The sequence below is a fragment of the Phyllopteryx taeniolatus genome, chromosome 8 (genome assembly GCF_024500385.1).
Source record: "Phyllopteryx taeniolatus isolate TA_2022b chromosome 8, UOR_Ptae_1.2, whole genome shotgun sequence".
In the NCBI taxonomy this organism is placed as follows: domain Eukaryota; kingdom Metazoa; phylum Chordata; class Actinopteri; order Syngnathiformes; family Syngnathidae; genus Phyllopteryx; species Phyllopteryx taeniolatus.
In genome coordinates, this window is record NC_084509.1 from 23,823,457 (window position 1) to 23,844,488 (window position 21,032).

At 42.9% G+C, this 21,032-nt stretch overlaps 1 protein-coding gene across 1 annotated transcript; it reads left to right on the forward strand.

Annotated features, from left to right (window-relative positions):
• Positions 1-6,707: 6,707 nt before the first annotated feature.
• Positions 6,708-9,495, forward strand: fzd9b (frizzled class receptor 9b). The gene has a single exon (XM_061782863.1). It carries the CDS (start codon positions 7,030-7,032, stop codon positions 8,776-8,778), a length of 1,749 nt encoding a protein of 582 aa, XP_061638847.1. The 5' UTR covers positions 6,708-7,029; the 3' UTR covers positions 8,779-9,495.
• The last annotated feature ends 11,537 nt before the right edge of the window (positions 9,496-21,032 follow it).

The window sequence follows — 21,032 nt, forward strand, 5'->3', positions numbered from 1 at the left end:
CTCTAACAGCTACTTCTGTTTGACCCAGTTTTGTATCCACTTTGTCCATATTTGACCAGGACCGCCCCCTTTTCGCTGATTGGTTGCCTCCGTGTAGAAGACCCACTTGTGAGAGCACACGTGTTTGTTATGTTGACAGCGCTGGCTCAGGAGCGGAAAGGGAAGGCAGAGGTCTTCGCTAGAGACGTCAATAATCTTGAGAAATTCAAATGACCTGATTTCAAGCCTCTCGGCAGAAAAACGTCTGGAAGTCAGGAATACGTGGATGATTTTATTTCATATTTCATATTTAAGGAGGCACCATAGAGTAAATATTACATCCCAAATACGAGAAAAAGTTGTTTTGGAAAAATACGGGACCTTTAAATACCTTTTTGAGACTCCTGCCATGCCTCCCTGCTTTTCGGTCTTCCACATTTTGCATCCACAATAATGCCACAAAAACCCATCCATGACAGAAAACCTGACAAGCAAGACAAAACATTAACATTGACAAGGGACACAACAGAAAACCATGACATGACATTTAAAAAATAATAATAATCTAATCAAAACAAAGTCAACAAATATAAAATAAATAATAATTGTGCAACAACATTTTATAAGAGTGAAAGTGAAACAAAACCCTTCCTTTGGTGCTTAATGCAAATTCAAATATCGTGTCACTATACTCTATAGGCCCAGTCATAATTACAATCAACTGCTGTTGATTTACAAGCTTCTGTGGCACAGCATAATTTACAGATTACTGCAACATAAAATGAACAAAGACATAAAAGTGTGATCCAAGCCTCGGCCGTTGACCACAGAACTACGCCGGTTGTGATAAACTGCTTTGAGTGAGGGGTGTCTCTTATTACATCCAAAACAATCTCAGACAGCCCATGTATCTGAGATCGTATTCTCATGCATTGTTCTCTGTGGGATGTTTATAGCTTTGTTCGTGTTATATGATAAGCAATAAGTAAGCGGTAGTAATTACAAGGCCCACACTCCATCGGCTTGTCTGATGAATGTGTGAAATTAAAGATGCAAATTCTTTGGGGGGGGGGGGGGGGGGGGGGGGTGCAGTTATTACAAAGCATACAAAGACTTCCCATGCAGCTGTATCATGAGAGAAAGAGTTGGTGGAAAACTAAGTTGTACAAATTCGACCATTATACTATACTATTACCTCCGCTGGATATCCAAATAAATAGACTTGACCTTGCAAAGAGAAATCAGGCCAGAAAGAAGAATATTTAGTTGCCATTCATTTCCTTTTACTCATTTACTGTTAAGGTCAATAAGAAATAATACAATTAAGTGGGGAAAAATCACAATGGACCTCCAAGATCCGAGAGCTGTGCGGTCAGACCTCGTGTCTCCCTAACTAATCAACAGCATGGTGTCAGTGATGTTTTATGGTTGTTACCTCTGGAACGCAGAGAATAACTCAGTTGTTCATTTGGGGATCACTACATATTTCAAAGATTATTTTTGTTTTCGGAAATGTGCTCAAATGCACAAAATCAATGCCACTCTCACATCTGTGGTCAAATGACCTTAAAACGGTTAGCTTAGCTTGGCACTGCAGATACAAGCCGGGATACAAAGGGAAAGGGAAAGCAGAATTTGTAGTGGTTCACTCGGCTGGACAACATCACACTGATGACAGGACTGATGGAACTAGGAGCACCCACAAAAATGTCTATTTCGTTTAGAATTTTTCTATATTCCTGACCAGGGTTACATGGGGTCAGAGCATATCACAGCTGATTTTCGAGCTGTTTACACAGACTGAAAAAAAGGTTAAAACTCTTGTTTCTGAGGTGTGCAGCATAGTGGAATAGTGCTAGTGTGACTACTCTCCTGGTCTAGAGTGCTCATTTTCTGCTGGTACTTTGACTTCCTCCCACATTGTAAAAAGATGCATGTTTAAATTGTACATAGGTACAACCCCAATTCCAATGAAGTTGGGACGTTGTGTTAAACATCAATAAAAACAGAATACAATGATTTGCAAATCATGTTCAACCTATATTTAATTGAATACACTACAAAGACAAGATATTTAATGTTCAAACTGATATACTTTATTGTTTTTAGCAAATAATCATTAACTTAGAATTTTATGGCTGCAACACGTTCCAAAAAAGCTAGGACAGGGTCATGTTTACCACTGTGTTATATCACCTTTTCTTTTAACAACATTCAATAAACGTTTGGGAACTGAGGACACTAATTGTTGAATCTTTGTAGGTGGAATTCTTTCCCATTCTTGCTTAATGTACAGTTTCAGCTGTTCGGGGTCTCCTTTGTCGTATTTTACACTTCATAATGCGCCACACGTTTTCAATGGGAGACAGGTCTGGACTGCAGGCAGGCCAGTCTAGTACCCATACTCTTTTACTACGAAGCCATGCTGTTGTAACACATGCAGAATGTGGTTTGGCGTTGTCTTGCTGAAATAAGCAGGGGCGTCCATGAAAAAGACGTTGCTTGGATGGCAGCATATGTTCCTCCAAAACCTGTATGTAGACAGCCCCATACCATCACAGCCTCATACCATCACAGATGCTGGCTTTTGAACTTTGCGTCCAAAACAGTCCCGATGATTCTTTTCCTGTTTGGCGCGGAGGACACGACGTCCACAATTTCCAAAACCAATTTGAAATGTGGACTCGTCGGACCACAGAACACTTTTCCACTTTGCATCAGTCCATCTTAGATGAGCTCGGGCCCAGAGAAGCCGGCGGCGTTTCTGGGTGTTGTTGATAAATGGCTTTTGCTTTGCAAAGTAGAGTTTCATGTTACACTTACGGATGTAGCGCCAAATTATATTTACTGACACTGGTTTTCTGAAGTGTTCCTGAGCCCATGTGGTAATATCCTTTATACATTGTCGGTTTTTGATGCAGTGCCGCCTGATGGATCGAAGCTCACGGGCATTCAATGTTGGTTTTCAGCCTTGCCGCTTACATGCAGTGATTTCTCCAGATTCTCTGGACCTTTTGATGATATTATTGACCGTAGATGATGAAATACCTAAATTCCTTGCAATTGTACGTTGAGGAACATTGTCCATAAACTGTTTTGACCATTTTCTCACGCACTTGTTCACAAAGAGGTGAACCTCGCCCCATCTTTAATTGTGAATGACTGAGCAATTCAGGGAAGCTCCTTTTATATCCAATCATGGCATGCACCTGTTCCCAATTAGCCTGTTCACCTGTGTGATGTTCCAAGCAGGCGTTTGATGAGCATTCCTCAACTTTCTCAGTCTTTTTGCCATCTGTCCCAGCTTTTTTGGAACATGTTGCAGCCATAAAACAGCCAACATTAGGAGTTGTAAAACATCTTTCCAGCAAAGGCTACATTTATTGCACCACTACTACGCCGGGTGGAGTCACGTTACTAATAATGTGTAACTCAAGTTTAAAACCCAAACAAAAACAGATTATCTGCAACTTTGCGAGGTTTTTGCTGTCAGGGAGCATTGCTAACAAATGAGCCACTGCACTGCAAATTCAGCGCCTTACTTGCATAAAAACGGTTAACAGGTTACTGGAGTCACTTTCTTGGCTGTCTGTAAATATACGGTATGTGCCCTGTGATTGGCTGACGACAACGTCACATCTTTTGCCGAAAGTCTGATGCGATAAGCATCAGCACACCTGTGATCTTGAAGAGGAGAAGTGAGATTTCATCCCTGGTGATGCTCTGCCAGGCCTCTACTGCAACTGTCTTCCGTTCCTGCTTGTTCATGGGCCATTTTCCCTTCAGTTTGGTCTTCAGCAAGTGAAATGCATGCTCAATCGGATTTAGGTCAGGTGATTGACTTGGCCATTTCCTAACATTCTACTAACTTGCCTTAAAAAAACCTCTGGTTGTTTTTGCAGTATGCTCCAGGTCATTGTCCGTCTCAAAAAGATGAGAATTGTGTATATTGCCCCATATTTATGGACCTGACTGTATATATGCCTCTACGGACAACATTAAATGACACCAAGTCAGCCTAGCAGTATTAGAGTAAGCTAGCAACCAATATTAGCATACTTGGCTTCAAAATTGCAGAGGTACAATAACACTTACATGGATCCCATTTGATGTGCGTCCCACGTCTGAGACACACCAAAATGATCAGGGACGCATGAAGCACGGTGTATCTGCGTTCACCGATGCGTGGATCCGGAAATGAAGCTATTCGGTTGAGGAGCAGGAACAAAACGGTTGCAAAATGCGATGCTGAATGGAGAAGAGGGAGAGAGGAAAAAGACGGCGATTGTCACGTACGTGGTTAGGGCAAAGGCGAGGAACGCAAGGCAAGAACATGGTGGACCCAATTGCAGGGAAGCAGGGAGGCAAGGCAGGAGTGCGGGAATCTCAAAATAATAATATTTAATCACAATGATAAAAACAAAGGAAAACAAAGATCATGAAAAAGTCTAAATGCTAAATTAACAAAGTCCAAAATCTAAACACAAAATAAAGAAACACTTGAGTGAACCCAAAACAAGAAACAAGACATGACTGGTGAAATACCTGAGCGACAATGACATGGCAAGACATGTGACAACGACAACTGGCAACTATGACATGGCAAAGACGTGACAACGACAACTGGCAACTATGACATGGCAAAGACGTGACAACGACAACTGGCAACAATGACATGGCAAAGACGTGACGACGACAATGAACCGACGAGAACTGAAAGAAACCAGGGAACTAAATACAAACAAATTGACGAGACAACGAGGAACACCTGGACAAGACGAGTGGCTAGAGAGAGCTGATTGGTCGACACAAAGTAGACGAGAACAGGTGGACACAACAACCTAATGAGCACATGACAAACATGGAACACAGGAAAACATTGAACAAAACTAAACACAACCCAAACCAAAATACAGACCATGACAGCGATAGCTTCAAAAATTCAACAATACAATGACTAAAAAGTCAAATAATGCTAGGATGTTAATGAATCATGACATGTGTTGCCCAGCATGCCATGTGATTACGCTACGATAACAATCAGACCTTTTAAGGGTACTCTCAGGTGTCTCCTGGCCCTCTCAAATGGCCTCTTATCTTTGACAGGCACGCTTTAAAAAGTTGCAGAGCTGTTGTGGAAATTCAGCCAAAGCCCTTTCATTTGATTTTTCAAAGTGCCTCTGGACCAGCATCCAAAAAGATATCATCACAAAGTTGTGAACGCACTTCCGACCTGACTCCATCAGACTTGAATCAGGTTTTTATCCCCCCTCTACCTGACGCCAGATCTGATGAATAGTACACCCTCAAATTGCTAACAAGAAAATATAAAAAATATAGTCTCTTCACATTAACAGTATATGGTACAATACAACACAATGACCAACCAATTTCAAGAAACTGTTTCATACTATTTCGTTTACATACTTCGTGTTTCTAGTCTTTGCAAATAACTGCCGGCCGTGATCTAACAATATGTTTGATGAAGCTGTCACACTTCCATTTAAGGAAAACATACAAAAATAAATGCAAATTTATTGTTTACAGTCATTCATTATTTATTTTAATCGGAATACTTTCTTGATCTCTGGAGTCAAACGGTGTCTTTTAAGAAGAGCTTTGTCTAGCTTTAAATTCTACAAGATTGCAAGCATTTTTTGTGTCTCAGGTTTCTCACATACAGTTTAGCCATATAGTTATCTAAAATGTAGCTGATATGTCAGTGTCATGTTAAACTGTCTTGAACAGTCAGAGTTCTAACAGAGACAGTCTGCACTTCACACTCAATTCAGTGCTACAGGGCAAGAGGCCAAAATCCTCGAGTTCCATCTCTGTTTGAGGAACGATCAAATGCTCCCCCCTTGCAACAGCTGTGACATATGCATGTTCTGCATATTCAACCACTAGATGGACACAATAATCCTCTGCTTGTCACCATCGCGACTAGCTTTACTGCATACTGTGAGACTTTCATTTGTCAACCCATCCATCCATTTCCCCTACCGCTTATCCCCACAAGGGCTGCGAGCGTGCTGGCGCCTATCTCAGCTAACTCTGGGCAACAGGCGGGGTACACCCAGAACTGGTCGCCAGCCAATCCTATTTTAAGCAATGATTTGCAATTGATGTCAACGTGGTTTGCACTTTTTAAGACATCCTCATCATCTGGAAAACAAAACAAAATGATTTCACAACAAACCAAACATTCGGATATTGTGCCCCTGTTATGTAGTTTCGTTAGCAAGAATATTAGGAACAGCATATAGCAACAACCACAGTATATCTACTGTATTAATAAATACTTCTACGGGTCACAATCAAAATTGAACCATATCTTTTTAAAGGCACAACTAGCATTAGGAACTACTGTATACTGTAGCTATCTATCTACCTATGTATCTAGCTAGCTGTATATCTGTGTGTAATGGTGTGTGTAAATGTCCAAGTGTGCTTAACTGTATCTGTGATTGTATCAGTGTGTAACTTTTGTTAGAGTGTCCTGTGTAACTGCTGACCGCTCAAGAGAGAGAGATGATTTGTCGTGACGAATGCCTATTAAAAATATGAGTAACTGTTGAGATGTTCATTTAGCGAGTATACGGTATTGTCACACTCACAGCACAACTCACAACTATTTGAGCGTCCTCCGCCATCTGTGCAGTCTTCCCCCGCGTGGGGTTCCTCGGCTCAGTGGGCTGAAACGTGAGAGGCGCTCAGCGACTCCCCTCCCGTGCCCTCCCCCTCGTCTATCCCAGACACAAGCCCCTGCACCGCGGCTCTCGGGTCTCAGTGTGCGGGAGCCTGGAGGCGGCAGCGCAAGCTACCGGATCCCTCACGGCGTCTTCCTCTTTCTTCTCAACACTTATTTTCTTCATTTTGGGCTGTGCTGTTTTTGTCAGAGACCTTTATCCGGAGCGAACGTTTGAAAGCGCTGACACCAGCCTCCGGCATGGGGGAATAGCGGGGATCGGAGCGGGAGCCTCTAACGCTGTTCCAGCCACGTTGATATCTTCATGTAAATAGAAACAGACTCGAGTTTTGACCTCCGCAATGAGCATGGATGGTTGTCCGCTGAAGGTGGCGATTTTCCTGTGGTGCATGCTGGTGATTTCTGGCTCCAGCTTCGAGATCGGCTCGTACGAGCTGGAACGAGGAAGACCGGCCAAGTGCGAGCCCATCACCATCCCCATGTGCGAGGGCATCGGCTACAACCTGACGCGCATGCCCAACTTCATGGACCACGACGACCAGAAGGAGGCTACCATCAAGCTGAACGAGTTTGCCCCTCTGGTAGCTTACGGCTGTGACGTGCACCTCCGCTTCTTTCTGTGCTCCCTCTACGCACCCATGTGCACTGACAAAGTATCCACCTCCATCCCTGCCTGCAGACCAATGTGCGAGCAGGCGCGGGAGAGGTGCGCCCCCATCATGAAAAAGTTCAGCTACACCTGGCCCGACTCGCTAGACTGCTCCAAGCTGCCCACCAGGAACGACCCCAACGCCCTGTGCATGGAGGCCCCCGAGAACGAGACCAGAACTGAGGGCAAGAAAGGTGAGGGCATGCTCCCCGTGCCCCCTCGCCCCCGACAGGCAGGCGCAAGCGGCGGGCGCTCCCCCGGCGGTGGCGGCTCCTGCGAGAACCCCGATAAGTACCAGTTTGTTGAGAAGAGTCAGTCGTGTGCGCCGCGCTGTTCACCTGCCGTGGATGTGTTCTGGTCCCGGCGGGACAAAGACTTTGCCTTCATTTGGATGACCGTGTGGTCCATCTTGTGCTTTGTGTCCACCGCTTTCACCGTGCTCACCTTCCTCCTGGAGCCGCACCGCTTCCAGTACCCGGAGAGGCCCATCATCTTCCTCTCCATGTGCTACAACGTCTACTCCGTGGCTTTCATCATCCGCTCCGTGGCGGGCGCCGAGAACATCGCCTGCGACCGGGAGCACGGCGAGCTGTACATCATCCAGGAAGGGCTGGAGTCCACAGGCTGCACCATCGTCTTCCTCATCCTCTACTACTTCGGCATGGCCTCCTCCATCTGGTGGGTCATCCTCACCCTCACCTGGTTTCTGGCCGCAGGGAAGAAGTGGGGTCACGAGGCCATTGAAGCACACAGCAACTACTTTCACATGGCAGCGTGGGGCATCCCAGCGTTAAAGACCATTGTCATCCTCACCATGAGGAAGGTGGCCGGAGACGAGCTGACCGGCTTGTGCTATGTCGGCAGCATGGACTCGGGGGCGCTCACCGGATTCGTCCTCATCCCCCTCTCGTGTTACCTGGTCATCGGCACGTCCTTCATCCTCACCGGCTTCGTGGCGCTCTTCCACATACGCAAGGTGATGAAAACCGAGGGCACCAACACAGAGAAGTTGGAGAAGCTCATGGTGAAAATCGGCATCTACTCCATCCTCTACACGGTGCCCGCCACGTGCGTCATTGTCTGCTATTTCTACGAGAGGCTCAACATGGACTACTGGAAGCTGAGAGGCCTGCAGGCCGCATGCGGCTCCTTCAACGGCCACGGCGGCGACTGCTCCCTGCAGACGTCCGTGCCCACCGTGGCCCTCTTCATGCTGAAGATCTTCATGTCTCTGGTGGTGGGCATCACCAGCGGCGTGTGGGTGTGGAGCTCCAAGACCTTGCAGACGTGGCAGGGCCTGTGCAGCAGAAAGCTGGCGGACAGGACTAGCGGCAGGAAGCCGTGCAGTGGGGTCAGCTGCAGCAGCACCCATTGCCATTACAAATCGCCCGCCGCGGTTCTGCACATGGCCATGCACGCAGACAGTCCCACTCATGTCTGACACTCTTTACAAACATGCTGGAGCTGCTAAAAAGACATCCTGGGGGGGATTCGGGTCGAGATGGTCCATTAGCAGGATTCAGAGAAAAAATGGACATGTTCGGTATTGTTATTAGATTGCAAAAACCCAATACCTTACAAAGAATATTTGTCTCATTTCGAGCAAAAACTAATCCAAATAAGACTCATCGTGTAAAAAATGACTTGTTTTGAGACAAGTTTCACTTGTTTCAAACTCATTTTTATTTGAAATACGTAGAAAGAAAGTTACCAGTGGCGAATGGAAAAAAAAAACTTTTTCTACCTAGTTCAAGTAAAAGTCACTTGAAACAAGTGAAATCTTTTTCTTTTTTTTTTTCTTCAGGAAATTAGTCTTATTTTAAGTGTAATCAGATTAGTTTTGAGAATTGACTAGAAATAAGACAAATATTCTTGGTAAGAGCCTGAGTTTTTGCTGTGTAGCCATATTGTTCTGTGAAGTGGACTTAAGTTGGAAGCAAATGTGGGATTTTCCTTCTGCAAAGCAGCACAATTAGTTGTACAAATCTGTATAAATGTTTATTTATTGTAAATATATTTAATTTAAGCTCATCTTTGCTCTCACCAGATGTTGTGTTTGGATGCATTTATTCAAGAGAGATGAAGTGCCTTTTATCAGAACACTGGCTCTTCACTTTTTATTTTTGGATGACAATAAATTTGTAGAACTCATGTTCAACTAGGAGCGCCTGGCTTGTTGTCATTTTGGAGAAAAAAAAATTCACCGCCTGCTCTAATGAATATTTCAGCCTTTAAAGAGTTGAGTGAGAGAATTAATGTGTCACAAGTGACTGTTCATGTCTTGTTTTCCTGATTTCTCTCTCTGGGAATGTTTCTACAGCGGGTCTCCTCTCCAAATGCGTCCCAGAGGCGTCTCCGAAGATAATCCTCAAAGAGACTCGCTGATGAAAAGAGGGACAGACTGTGGCAAGAATGACTGTTTGCATCACACGTCTTTAAAATGCAGCAGCGGTGCACATAAGAATGTTTAATTAATAGCTGGTTTTAATCACTGCCGTTACTCTTTGCCACTCTGCTTGAGCCCGTGAAATGACTTTGATCTAGCAGGACACATCACTGGCACATTTCAACCTCATTGCACGGCACAATTTGGCACGAGTCCTCATATTTGTGTGGTTTCAGCGAGCAGATGTGAGATTCACATTTATATGTGGTTTGTGGTCATGTTGATTGTGCTGAAGCTCCTGAGCAGTGGCTGAATGAGTCCAATTTCCACATAAACTAGAAGGCATTATCTTGATTTGACTGAACAAAACAAAACAATGCACCTTTTATTCTCAAGTTGAAATAATCACCGGCTGCATCTAAGGAAAGCCACTCATTACGTTATTTTAATTACATAAATAACCCAATTTGCGTCGTCGGTAATGAAGCCAGTTTTCTCACACACAAGTACCACCTTGTTTGCACACAAGCCATAAAATAGAGCAAGTAAATAGCATTTACATCACGGGACTTCAACGATTTAAGTGCAAATGTGAATTGCAGCCACACTGCAAATGATTGTCGAACACGGCGGAGGCTAACTGTGTTTGACAGCAGTGGAACTGATTGTTTAATGCGTGTGTAGCGCATTAGAGTGATAGCATGGAAAAACGTGATAGCCAGGACATTATTTTGATGTGCAGGGCCATTCTAAGAACAGAGCCTCCGAGTTGGAAGCGGGAGTGGAGCATTTGCATTCCAGCAAAGTTAAAGTGTCATTCTTGTATAACAGATTCTTCTGTGCACATTTCAGTTTATGTGTTAATGAATTCTAAGTTATTAGTTATAAATCAAAAAACATGTCGACTAGATGCAGTGGTTTGTGCATGTGTGCCATGCCTGGGTAAGCTTCAATGACTTTCTCCAGAACAAGATGGGCGGGGTGGGGGGGGGGGACTATCATCCTCCCCTTTGTGTTTTTATTAGCGGGCCACGGCAGACACCGGTCCACGGCTTGGACCCTGGTACAGCGCGGATCCCATTTAACTATTCAAACGAGGTGTTTTGCTTGAAGGGAGTTCACAGCCGGAGACTCGGCTGGTGGTGTTTAAGCAGCATGTTCCACTTCATGGATGCCTGAACGGGGGCGCGTGCTCCGTCCCAAGATTACACTCCACTGGCATGACCCAGAGAGGCCGAGCACTAGCTGTGTGAGACACAAAGCAGCTAGTTCCACCTGCACGCAACACTTCAGATAAGACTGGAGAACTTTAGCACGTGTGGGTTGGTATTCCAGAGTCTTCTTTTTTTTTTTTTTCAGCTAGAAATTCAAATGAGAAATTTGCTACCTCCTCGGGGCATGAACTTACTTTACCTTCTTTATGTCTTTTTTTGGTTTCTTTGTTTCTCTGCTCCTTCTTTTTTTTCCTGTTTCGTCTTCTTACTGGTAAACAACTTTAGTATTGTAACAAGTGGCATTTTCATATAAAAATACAGTGGTCAAACAGAGTCAATCATGGCAGGACCCCTGATAGGTTGTGATGTCATTTAGTGTGTATACATAACAGGTGTCAAACTGAAGGCCCGTGGGCCAAATATGGCCCTCTGTGTCATTTTACGTTGTCCGTGAAAGCTTGCCACAATTTCAGAAAACTAGCCATGAAAATGATAATAAACCAAGATTGTGTAATATGATGGGGCGATTAATAGGGTTTGCACACAAAATGTTAGCTAGTGACAAGACAAGCCACACGCCTAGTGCATTAAAAAATGCAGTGCAACTCAGCTTGTGTCTAGCAGACGTAGTTAGCCATACGTTTAAAAAAAAGAGTTTAAAATTTAAACAGGCGAATCAAATGGAGCCAAAGCAATAATAAATGTCTTTATTCATATAAAGGATAACGATTCACACTGTTCAAATGGTTACTGTTGCTCTTGTATGCATTATTTCTTCTCCCACATCGTTTATGCTGATTACTACGTATTTGGGCATAAACTCACACACACATACACATTCACAAATTTATGTTTTTTTCATCCGTTTTTCTGTCTCACTGTAACCTGTCGTTTCAGAGTAAGACAAATTACAGCCTGATGCATGTTAAGCACATAACACCTGGCAAATAATTATTTAGGTTTTATTTAGGGCCAGACATTGAATAGAATAATGAATATTATTGAGCCAAAATTGCATCTTCTAGAAGTAAGCCAAGTCAACACATACTGTATCAAGAGGACTGACAGTGACGTTTGACGTGTTAACATGTTTTGGTGTTGTTAATTTATAACTGACCCCCCCCCCCCCCCAAAAAAAGTAAGTAAGTAAAAATAACCCAAAAAAGTACATGTGCTACAGAAAAACAAACAAATGTATATATCTGACAAATATAACCCAAGGGAATTTAAAATGCTGTTTTTAAATGGTGATTTCATTTATTGAGGACAAAAAACTTTTCAGTCAGCTGGCCCTGTGAAAAAGTAATTACCCCCTTGTTAAATTATGAATTTATTGTGGCTAATCACAATTTGTTGGGTTAATTTTCCCTGGTCACACCCAAGCCTGATTACCCCCATAACTGTTCAGTCAAGCGATTACTTAAACAGAATCTGTCCCGACAAACTCAAGTCGGACAAAAGATCTAAAAAAGCTGCAACAAAATGACACAATCCAAAGAATTTCCTGAACAGTTGTGAAATCAGTCTGGAAAGAGTTACAAAAGCCATTTCTAAAGCTTTAGGATTCCACCGAACCATAGGGAGAGCCATTAGCCTCACATGGAGAAAACGTGTAACATGGAACAGTAGTGAACCTCCCCAAGAGTGGCCGGCCTACAAAGATTACGCCAAGAGAACAGCAATGACTCATCCAGGAGGCCACAAAGGAACTCAGGATAACTTCCAATAAACTGCAGGCCTCACTTGCCTCAGTTATGGTCAGTGTGTCTGACAAAAGGAACATCATAGTAACAGTCAAACATGGTGGTGGTACTGTGATGGTCTGGGGCTGCTTCTACTTCAGGACCTGGACAACTTGCTGTGATTGATGGAACGATTAATTCTGCTCTTTAACAGAAAATCCTGAAGGACAATGTTCGGCCAACAGTGTGTGACCTCAAGCTGAAGCGCGCTTGGGTTCTGCAGCAGGATAACGATCCAAAACACACCAGCAAGTCAATTTCTGAATGGCTTGAAAAAACTAAATGAAGGTTTTGGAGTGGCCTAGTCAAAATCCAGATTATAATGTAGTGGCGTGACCTTAAAAAGCCCATTCGTGCTGGAAAACCCTCCATTTTTTGTTGAATTCAAACAATTCTGCAAGCAAGAGTGGCCCAAAATATCTCCACAGATGTCAAAGACTCATTGCCATTTATAGAAAATGCTTGATTTCAGTTGTTGCTACTGAGGATGGCCCAACCAGTGATTAGGTTTAGGGGGCCATTGCATTTTCACGCAGGGCCAGGAAACAAATGTTGTTTTTTTTCATTAATAAATGAAATCACCATTTAAAAACAGCATTATACATTCATTTGGGTTATATTTGCCTGATCTTAAACATTAAAGTGAAAATTCTGCAAAAATGAAAGAATTTGAGGGGACCAATACTTTTTCACGGCACTGTACATCACCTACGTACATTGGGCTGGTGAGATATGAACTGTGAGACACGTTAATTTAATAAACATAAATTTCACAACTGACTCACTGCTCTGTATTTAATACAAAATACTGAAAAAGTGAACAATTACAAAAGGAAAACAGCACCATTTAATGAGCCACTACCCCCTGTCATCAATAGCCTTAACAACACTGAAAAAGGCAGGATGTTATTTTTTCTTTTTCCACAAATATACTCTCTATCAGTACATACTGTAGCTCCAGCTCATTAGCAGCTAATTTTAGCTTCTTATTTTACCAAAGGGAGAGAAATCACGCACAGCGCAGCGTTTCAGATGGAAGTAAAAGGGAAGATTCAGTCCGAAAACAGTTTGTTTGAGTTGTGGCTGCTTTGGCGCCAGAGTTGTGTCTGCCGGGAACACCTTCAGACATACACGCACACACACGCACACCTGAGGTCTGCAGTGTGGGAACACGGCCACCCAATCATCACTCGGCTCATTCTAGAAAAGACCCCACCCCATATTCTGGTAATGTCCACTTTCAGAAGTAAGCTCAGTGTCGATCGAAACGTTTAGTTTGGCTGAGACGCCGCACTGTTTTTCTTCTCCTGCTCTGGCCCACGCAGGAGGCTTAATAGTTTCAGCGTCAGTTGCACTGGGCAGCTCATTTGTCTGGGCCAAAAGCTACTTCCAGAAAAGGCGGCAATCTCTCTGATAGGTCAGACAGAGAATATTTCAATGTGTCTAAAAGTGTATTTATTGATATGGTAGAAATGCAGAATGAGAGTATTTGCATAAGATTTGGAACATTTGTTTTTATGAAAAGGCTTAAAACACCTCAGCAGTTTATCTGCTGACGCTATGTTATTGTCTGGAGAGGAGAAATCCATCCATCTGGTCATGGGTCTGATTAAAGTCGATCATTACGGCATCAATGTGCCTCCCTTATAGACTTCATCCCCTTGCCCCCTGAGGGGAAGGGGGAAAAAAGAAAATAAAGCATCCTTCATTGGCGTGCCCTCCCTCTGTAGTCCCTCCCCCTCCTTGAGCACTATCCCTTTCCTGGCCTGTTTTGATGTGCAAATGAGTGCATTGAAACCCTGCAGGCCTCCAAAGAGATGCTTACCATGAAAATGTGCCAGTCGGAGAACACCCGAGTTCACACAGCTCGCCACTCCACGCAACTGGACTTTAATTAGACAACCCCCCGCCCCCACACACACACATTTCCGTAGTCATCTCAGAGGTGAATCCAGGGTGAGGGCACACTGGCAAGAATTTGGCTTGACATTGATTTTCTGAAATGAGCAGATCAAATTGTTCCTTTGAGAGGTTGTCACATCTGTGTAATGAAAGCACACAAACATTGAAAGTTTGTTGAGCGTCTTGGAAAAAGATGAAAGGCTTTTTTTTTTTTTAACCTGTTCAAAAGCATATGTTCTAATGAGCGGTGGCATTTTTATCAGTTAAAGTTGACATAAATCCATGTTTTGCGTTGAAATCCTCTCATTTTATATGCTCTCTAAAAACATCATAAGGTGAAAAAGGGTTACGCCCGTGAGTATGTTTGGATCAAACATACAAACAACTACCCTGTGACTATCATGATATATTCATTTCCATTGTTTGTTTTGAAAGAATAAAGACTAAAAAAGAGACCAAACAGTTTTTCCGAGCAAATATTCTCATTTATAACTGCACTTGAGCTGATTTGAGGTTTTTGGGCACCAGACTCAATCCTTTCATCTTGATCTGAAGAAGTCTTGATGACTCCTGCAAGAAAGTTAGTTTGAGTGCGGAATCCACTTCTTGCTGAATATCAAACACTTGAAACGACTAGCAATTTACCAACTAAATCTGCTAAGATCCAATACAAGAGCGATCTTAAAAATAATGCAAGATAATAATGATTTGTTTTCTCAACGCACAGTGTTAATTTTTGTGGTTGCGCTGATAGAAAAAAATGCTAAGCAAAAAATAAAGGTGTTTTGAATATTTTTTATTCCCTTAAGGATCTTTCAACTTCACCACAGAGCGAGGAACTTTTGCAGAAACTGGAAATAAAGTTCCTGGTCATTTTTCGGTGGCAAACAGAGACCTTCCCAGGGGCGTCGAAATCTCGAGATGGCCCAGAAGTAATTTTCCTTACGGGTGGGGCTTGCAACGTTCAACAACATTTGAAATTGAATGACTACTTTCTGCGTTATAGAAAAGTCGATCCAACAGGATTGTTGCTTTTTTGTTTTTGTCGGTTGAAGTGCTTAGGGCATTCAATCGGACTAGAATGTTCATCGACTAGACCGGAACAGTCCAGTTGCGATCTATTCAATGACTTGAAAATAAAATGACCTGGATGAATGAGAAAATTCATAGCTTTTCTGTTTCATGTCTTAGAAACAGGTTTCTTGTTTTTGCATTTGTGAATTATTGGTTTCCTTGTGTCCATCTTGCGCAGTTCATTGCCTCATCAGTTCGTTTTCTGGTCTCATCTGTCACACGCTTCTATATCAGGTTAGCAGCTCCTTCCTTACCCTTGTGTGCTCTTCAGATGTCTCACATTGTGCTATTAATCTCCCATCTCAAGTTGGGTCCTCCTATCACAGCGCGGTCATAGTGGTGAGGAAGACGGAATGCAGATAAAAGTGTAGCGCAGGAAAGGAAAACTAAAAAGCGCTGGATGCAAAACGTGACTGGAGTAAGGAGTATTCGGTCTGCGGAGGGGCTAAAGGTGCATCTCAACTAATATAATACTGAAGAAAAGTTATTTTATTTCAGTAGTTCATCTAGTAGTAGTAATCTCTGTATTAAAAATAAGTTTGCTTGTTTTCCTGAGATGTTGGATTTTGGCTTTTCCTGAAATATTTCACTCTGGTGGAGTTTCACATTTTGAACTGAACTAAATGAGCATTGCTTGATATTCTCATTTATGGAGATGCAACTGTGTTTGGGGCATGTCATCTGGCATTTATTTTTGGGAGAGTTACTCAACTTAATATGACACACTTGCTGAGATTTCAGAAACACAGAAGGCTGACGTGTTATAAAGAAAAAGTTCCAAGAAAAAGTTTTTGTTCACTATGTTTTTTGTGTGTTTCTTTTCTTCTATGTCCTCTGATCAGTAAGATGAAAACAGAGTAGTAAAGCTGATTCATCCCTCTTTTCTCACCCCTGTGCTATCTGCCTGTGGCTGAAACGCGCATGAGTCTGCTTTCTGAAGCCCACAGCATAACTCTGATCACTGTTAATCTCATGTGCCACTGCACTGCCATCTCCCCAAATGCATTCATCTCATTGCAAAAAAGCGTTCTCTGCCTCTTCTTCCTTTCTAATTAGGCAACCGTCAAGATTTCACAAGTCACGCTTTGGTGTCGAGCAGCAGGCGAGGTGGCTCTTTGGGAAGAGGGGTCAGCGATGGCGAGTGTTTGTTTGAGGGTTAAATCACAGCAGGCCTTTCATCATGTTGTTGTGTTGTATGATCAGAGCTTTGGGATTATGTAGGTCAGACATTTGAGAGTGAGAGCGCCCCTTTTGTTGCTGCCACTTTTATTCAGTTGCTAGGCAGCACCAGCTCTAATCTCTTGTTCCAAAGAGTGTCTCCCCAGAGAAAAAGCGATGCAGCAGGAGTTAAAAAGGACAAAAAAATGTGGAAACAGCATCAACAAAGAACGCCAACCAAATGCAAGGACTGCTTTTAGGGACTCTCTAAAGGGGGGGGAGTGGTAGAGGACAAGATGTGGGTGTTCAAAACTTGCACTGCCTTTGGGCTGCCTTTAACCACTTTTTTTTCTCAGTACTATTGACTGAATTAACAAATAATTGCATTGCCAGAATGGCACAGTCCATCACAATTTTCATCTATCATTCAAACACGAATCCCCTTTCTTGAAAGGCCCCCTTCCATCAGATTCCTTTCCCCCCCCCTATTGTTTTATGCATAACATAGGTCAAAGTAAGTCTGTGACATGTTTAAGTTTGACATTGTGCAGTTTCATGATTGAAGGCAAAAAGCAATAAACAGCATAAGGCTTGCTCAACGGGTGAATTTGAAACAGCAGACAGTGTGACGTAGTTTTGTCAATTAATATTCATGTACCTGCCCGCTTTGTGATTGGTACCCACCCACTCAACTCAGCTGAACAGCAACATGGCATTTCCGGGTTTTCATCCAGCGTTTCTCAAGCCATACAAATACAGTCTAAGTATACAATACAGTAGTTGTGTCAAAGTCTCTATGAATGCTTGGCCCGTCCAGCTTCTATCAAGACGCCAGCAGACACCATCAGTGCCAAATTGGGGAAGATGAGTGATGTAATCAGAGACCTGACTATCTAATTATTTGACATATAAAAGTGTAGTCCAAGAGGAGGTCACTCTAAACTGCCACCTTAGCCTTTTACATTTGTTTCAAACAATCACGGCCCTACGGCTTTTGCACATATGTGGAAATGGACCCCAAAGCTTACCAATAAGAATCAGTTTAAGTGGTTGATAAGCAGGAAACAAAATGGATTGGAAGCACAGTGTAGCTGAAGCCTATCTTAAAAATGTGCTCTTTTCTAAAAATGTGCTCTTGTCACACACTGTCATCAAAGACTCACCTGCAGTCTCTGTGTTCTGACGGAGGAGACACAAACCCTGCACACCGCATGGATCTGATATTCTCACTTGCACAGTTTTTGATTAGGAGTTTTCAACTTTTTGTTCTTGTCCGCCTTTTCCCCCTTTTATTGACTTGGTTAAGTTTCATTTTGAGTGTAATTCTTCCTGAAGTTTCTAGACAATACTCCAACTTAGTGCTGTCGCACTGTTGGCTCCCATGTCGCTTTGAATCACTCGAATGCTTTTAATCATCAACTCTTGTGTTGTTAACATTGACAATAAACGTAGCTTTTAACAAGGAATAGTTTCACATTTTGAGAAACGGCTTGCGTGTCGCAAGATTGAGCACTTCTACATTCTAATCTGGAACATAACTAACAAAAAATATGCATCCGCTTCAAAATGCCATTGAAATTGTATTTTTTTTTTTTGATGCACTGCCAGTTTGAGCTATCCCACCACTTTTGATAGCCATGTACCACACATAATTATTATGTGACAAAGTTAACTATTAAAAGCACATCAATGTCGGAATGACCTGCGAAAAGTGTAATTAATTAAAACAGGAAAGCTAAATGTGGCAGACATACAGAGGACTATATATTTATATATACTCTATATAGTACAAAAAGTGTTTGCTAAGTTGTTTCATGTTCCAGAGGTATCGCTGGTAAATGTCCTCTCATCTAACAAAAATCCATATTTTATTTTGCTAGTGACCCAAACATTTGGTATTGGAAGTTGTATTCCTGCCAAGGGAATTACATGAATATCTTACTCAAACCGAGGATACATTTTACACACTGTAAAAAGTCCTTTGTGAATACGCTCCAGCGTTCTACTGAAGGATGTTAAGCGCTAATTAGGGATAGTCGGCGGTGGCAGTGGTGAAGAGTGGGGGGTCCTTATTGTATGGACGGTGGAAACTGTTTCTTTGTGCAAATGAAAATGTTAATGAACATTTGCGAGGAACCAGTGAGGTTGTCCAGTGTTTGTCTTTTGTGGAGCAAATGAGACCGAACATTCAATGGGACACTTGGGGCAGTTCAAACACATTTGGCGCATAAATTTCCCATCATCAATTAAGTTCTTTTTCCGGCCAGGAATGTTGACTCAGGCTGATCACTGTACATTAGCCAGTCTGTGTGGTAAAAGGAACCAGCTGGGGCAACTCACACTCAAACACTGGACCTTTTGTCAAAAACTCAGCCCCCTCGCAAGTCAAATATAAACTTAGTTGCACGAGAGATACTCTGTGTGGAGGCAGATATTGTTCCTATTGTGGCGTGTCAAAGCTGACACACCAAGTCCAGCACAGTGCTGAATAAACTGTGGTTTGTGTACATTGTGTAACCGTAGGCTGTGAAAAGGAGCACAGGCAGCAGTCTGTGATGATCTTGGCGGCCAGTAGAGAATTGGCACGCAAAGCAAGACCTGGAACGGCAGCACCACATGCTGCCCTTTCCCTCAGGATAAGAAGTGCTAGTCAAGCAGAGGGAGCCGATCTGCAGGGATCAGCCCTTCCTGTTCACACCCAATCATTCAGGACTAGGCTTGTCTTGTTACGGCACGAGACGTTTCCGGTGTGCGTGTTAAGGGTTTGCATCTGGCCTTGTTTACTAGCCAGGATACAGGCTCATTAAGTGCTCTGAGGAGGATGTTGGGGGCTCAAAGCCTATTAGCAGGGCTGGCTTGCACCTCCAAACCAGAACCCAACTGGGCCGCGTAATGCTGTAATGCTACAACTGGTTTTCAAAGCACAGTGAGTCAGGCCCTCACATATCTCGATTACATTGCATGTCATTGAGGGTTTTGTTTTTGGAAGTCAAAGACACCAGGCAGCTCTCTGCTCCTTTTTAATATATTCAATAAATCCCACGAATGGACCAAAACCAACATGACTCTTCTGGATACTCTGCCATAGTGCTCACTCCTGTTCATGTCATTTGTCCAAACCAAGCAGAACTGGTTTGAACATAACTGACAGTCCCAATTGTATTGTATCTGTTTTAAAGTTCAAATCATTTCCTGGAACAGCAGGAATCGGCAGTATTTAAGTTTTTTGTTACAAAGCAGTGAATAATACATTTCTGGGGACTATATTTAGCCACAGGTTACTAAATATGTTGCCCCAGTGAATATTTACAGGTGGTTTATTTGAGATGAAGTCAGACTCAATAAAAGTGACAACTCATGCGCCACATTGCAAATATGACATAGCAATTTGGGTCCATCCATCCATATGAAGAGGAACATTCTTCCTCAGAGTGGGAAGTCACCTATGGTCATACATTTTGGTTAGTGGAACAATGAGATTTCTACAAAAGTAGGGTACATTGTCGTCATCTCTTCCCAGTCTCCTGTCGTTATTGTACATTATATTGCCAAAAGTATTTGCTCACGTGCCTTGACTCACATATGATCTGAAGTGACATCCCCTTCTTAATCAATAAGGGTTAAATATGACTTTGGTCCACCCTTTATCCCTATAAGAGATTTCATTCTTCTGAAAAGGCTTTCCACAAGGTTTAGGACTGTGCGTAAGGAATTTTTGACCACTCTTCCAGATGCGTATTTGTGACATCACACACTGATGTTGGACGAGAAGGTCTGGCTCTCAATCTACGCTCTAATTCATCTCAAAAGTGTTCTATCCTGTTGATGTCAGGACTCTCTGAAGGCCAGTCAAGTTCATCTACACCAAAGTCTTTCATCCGTGTCTTTATGGACCTTGCTTTGTGCACTGGTGCACAGTCATGTTAGAAATGGAAGAACTGTTCCCACAAATTTGGGAGCATGGAATTGTCCAAAATGTTGGCTCCTTAGTTCCAGTGAAAACTCTGAAGGATTCAGCAGACCAAGAGCTTTTGGACAATTCATAGCTCCCAACTTTGTGGGAACAGTTTGGGGATGGTCCCTTCCTGTTCCAACATGACTGTGGACCGATGCACAAAGCAAGGTCCATAAAGACATGGACTTTGGTGTGGATAAACTTGGCCTGCACAGAGTCCTAATCTCAATTTAATAAAACACATTTTTGCTGAATTAGAGCTGA

Coding starts and splice junctions, on each gene's coding strand:
- fzd9b (XM_061782863.1), top strand. CDS start 7,030: ATGAGCATGGATGGTTGTCCGCTGAAGGTGGCGATTTTCCTGTGGTGC.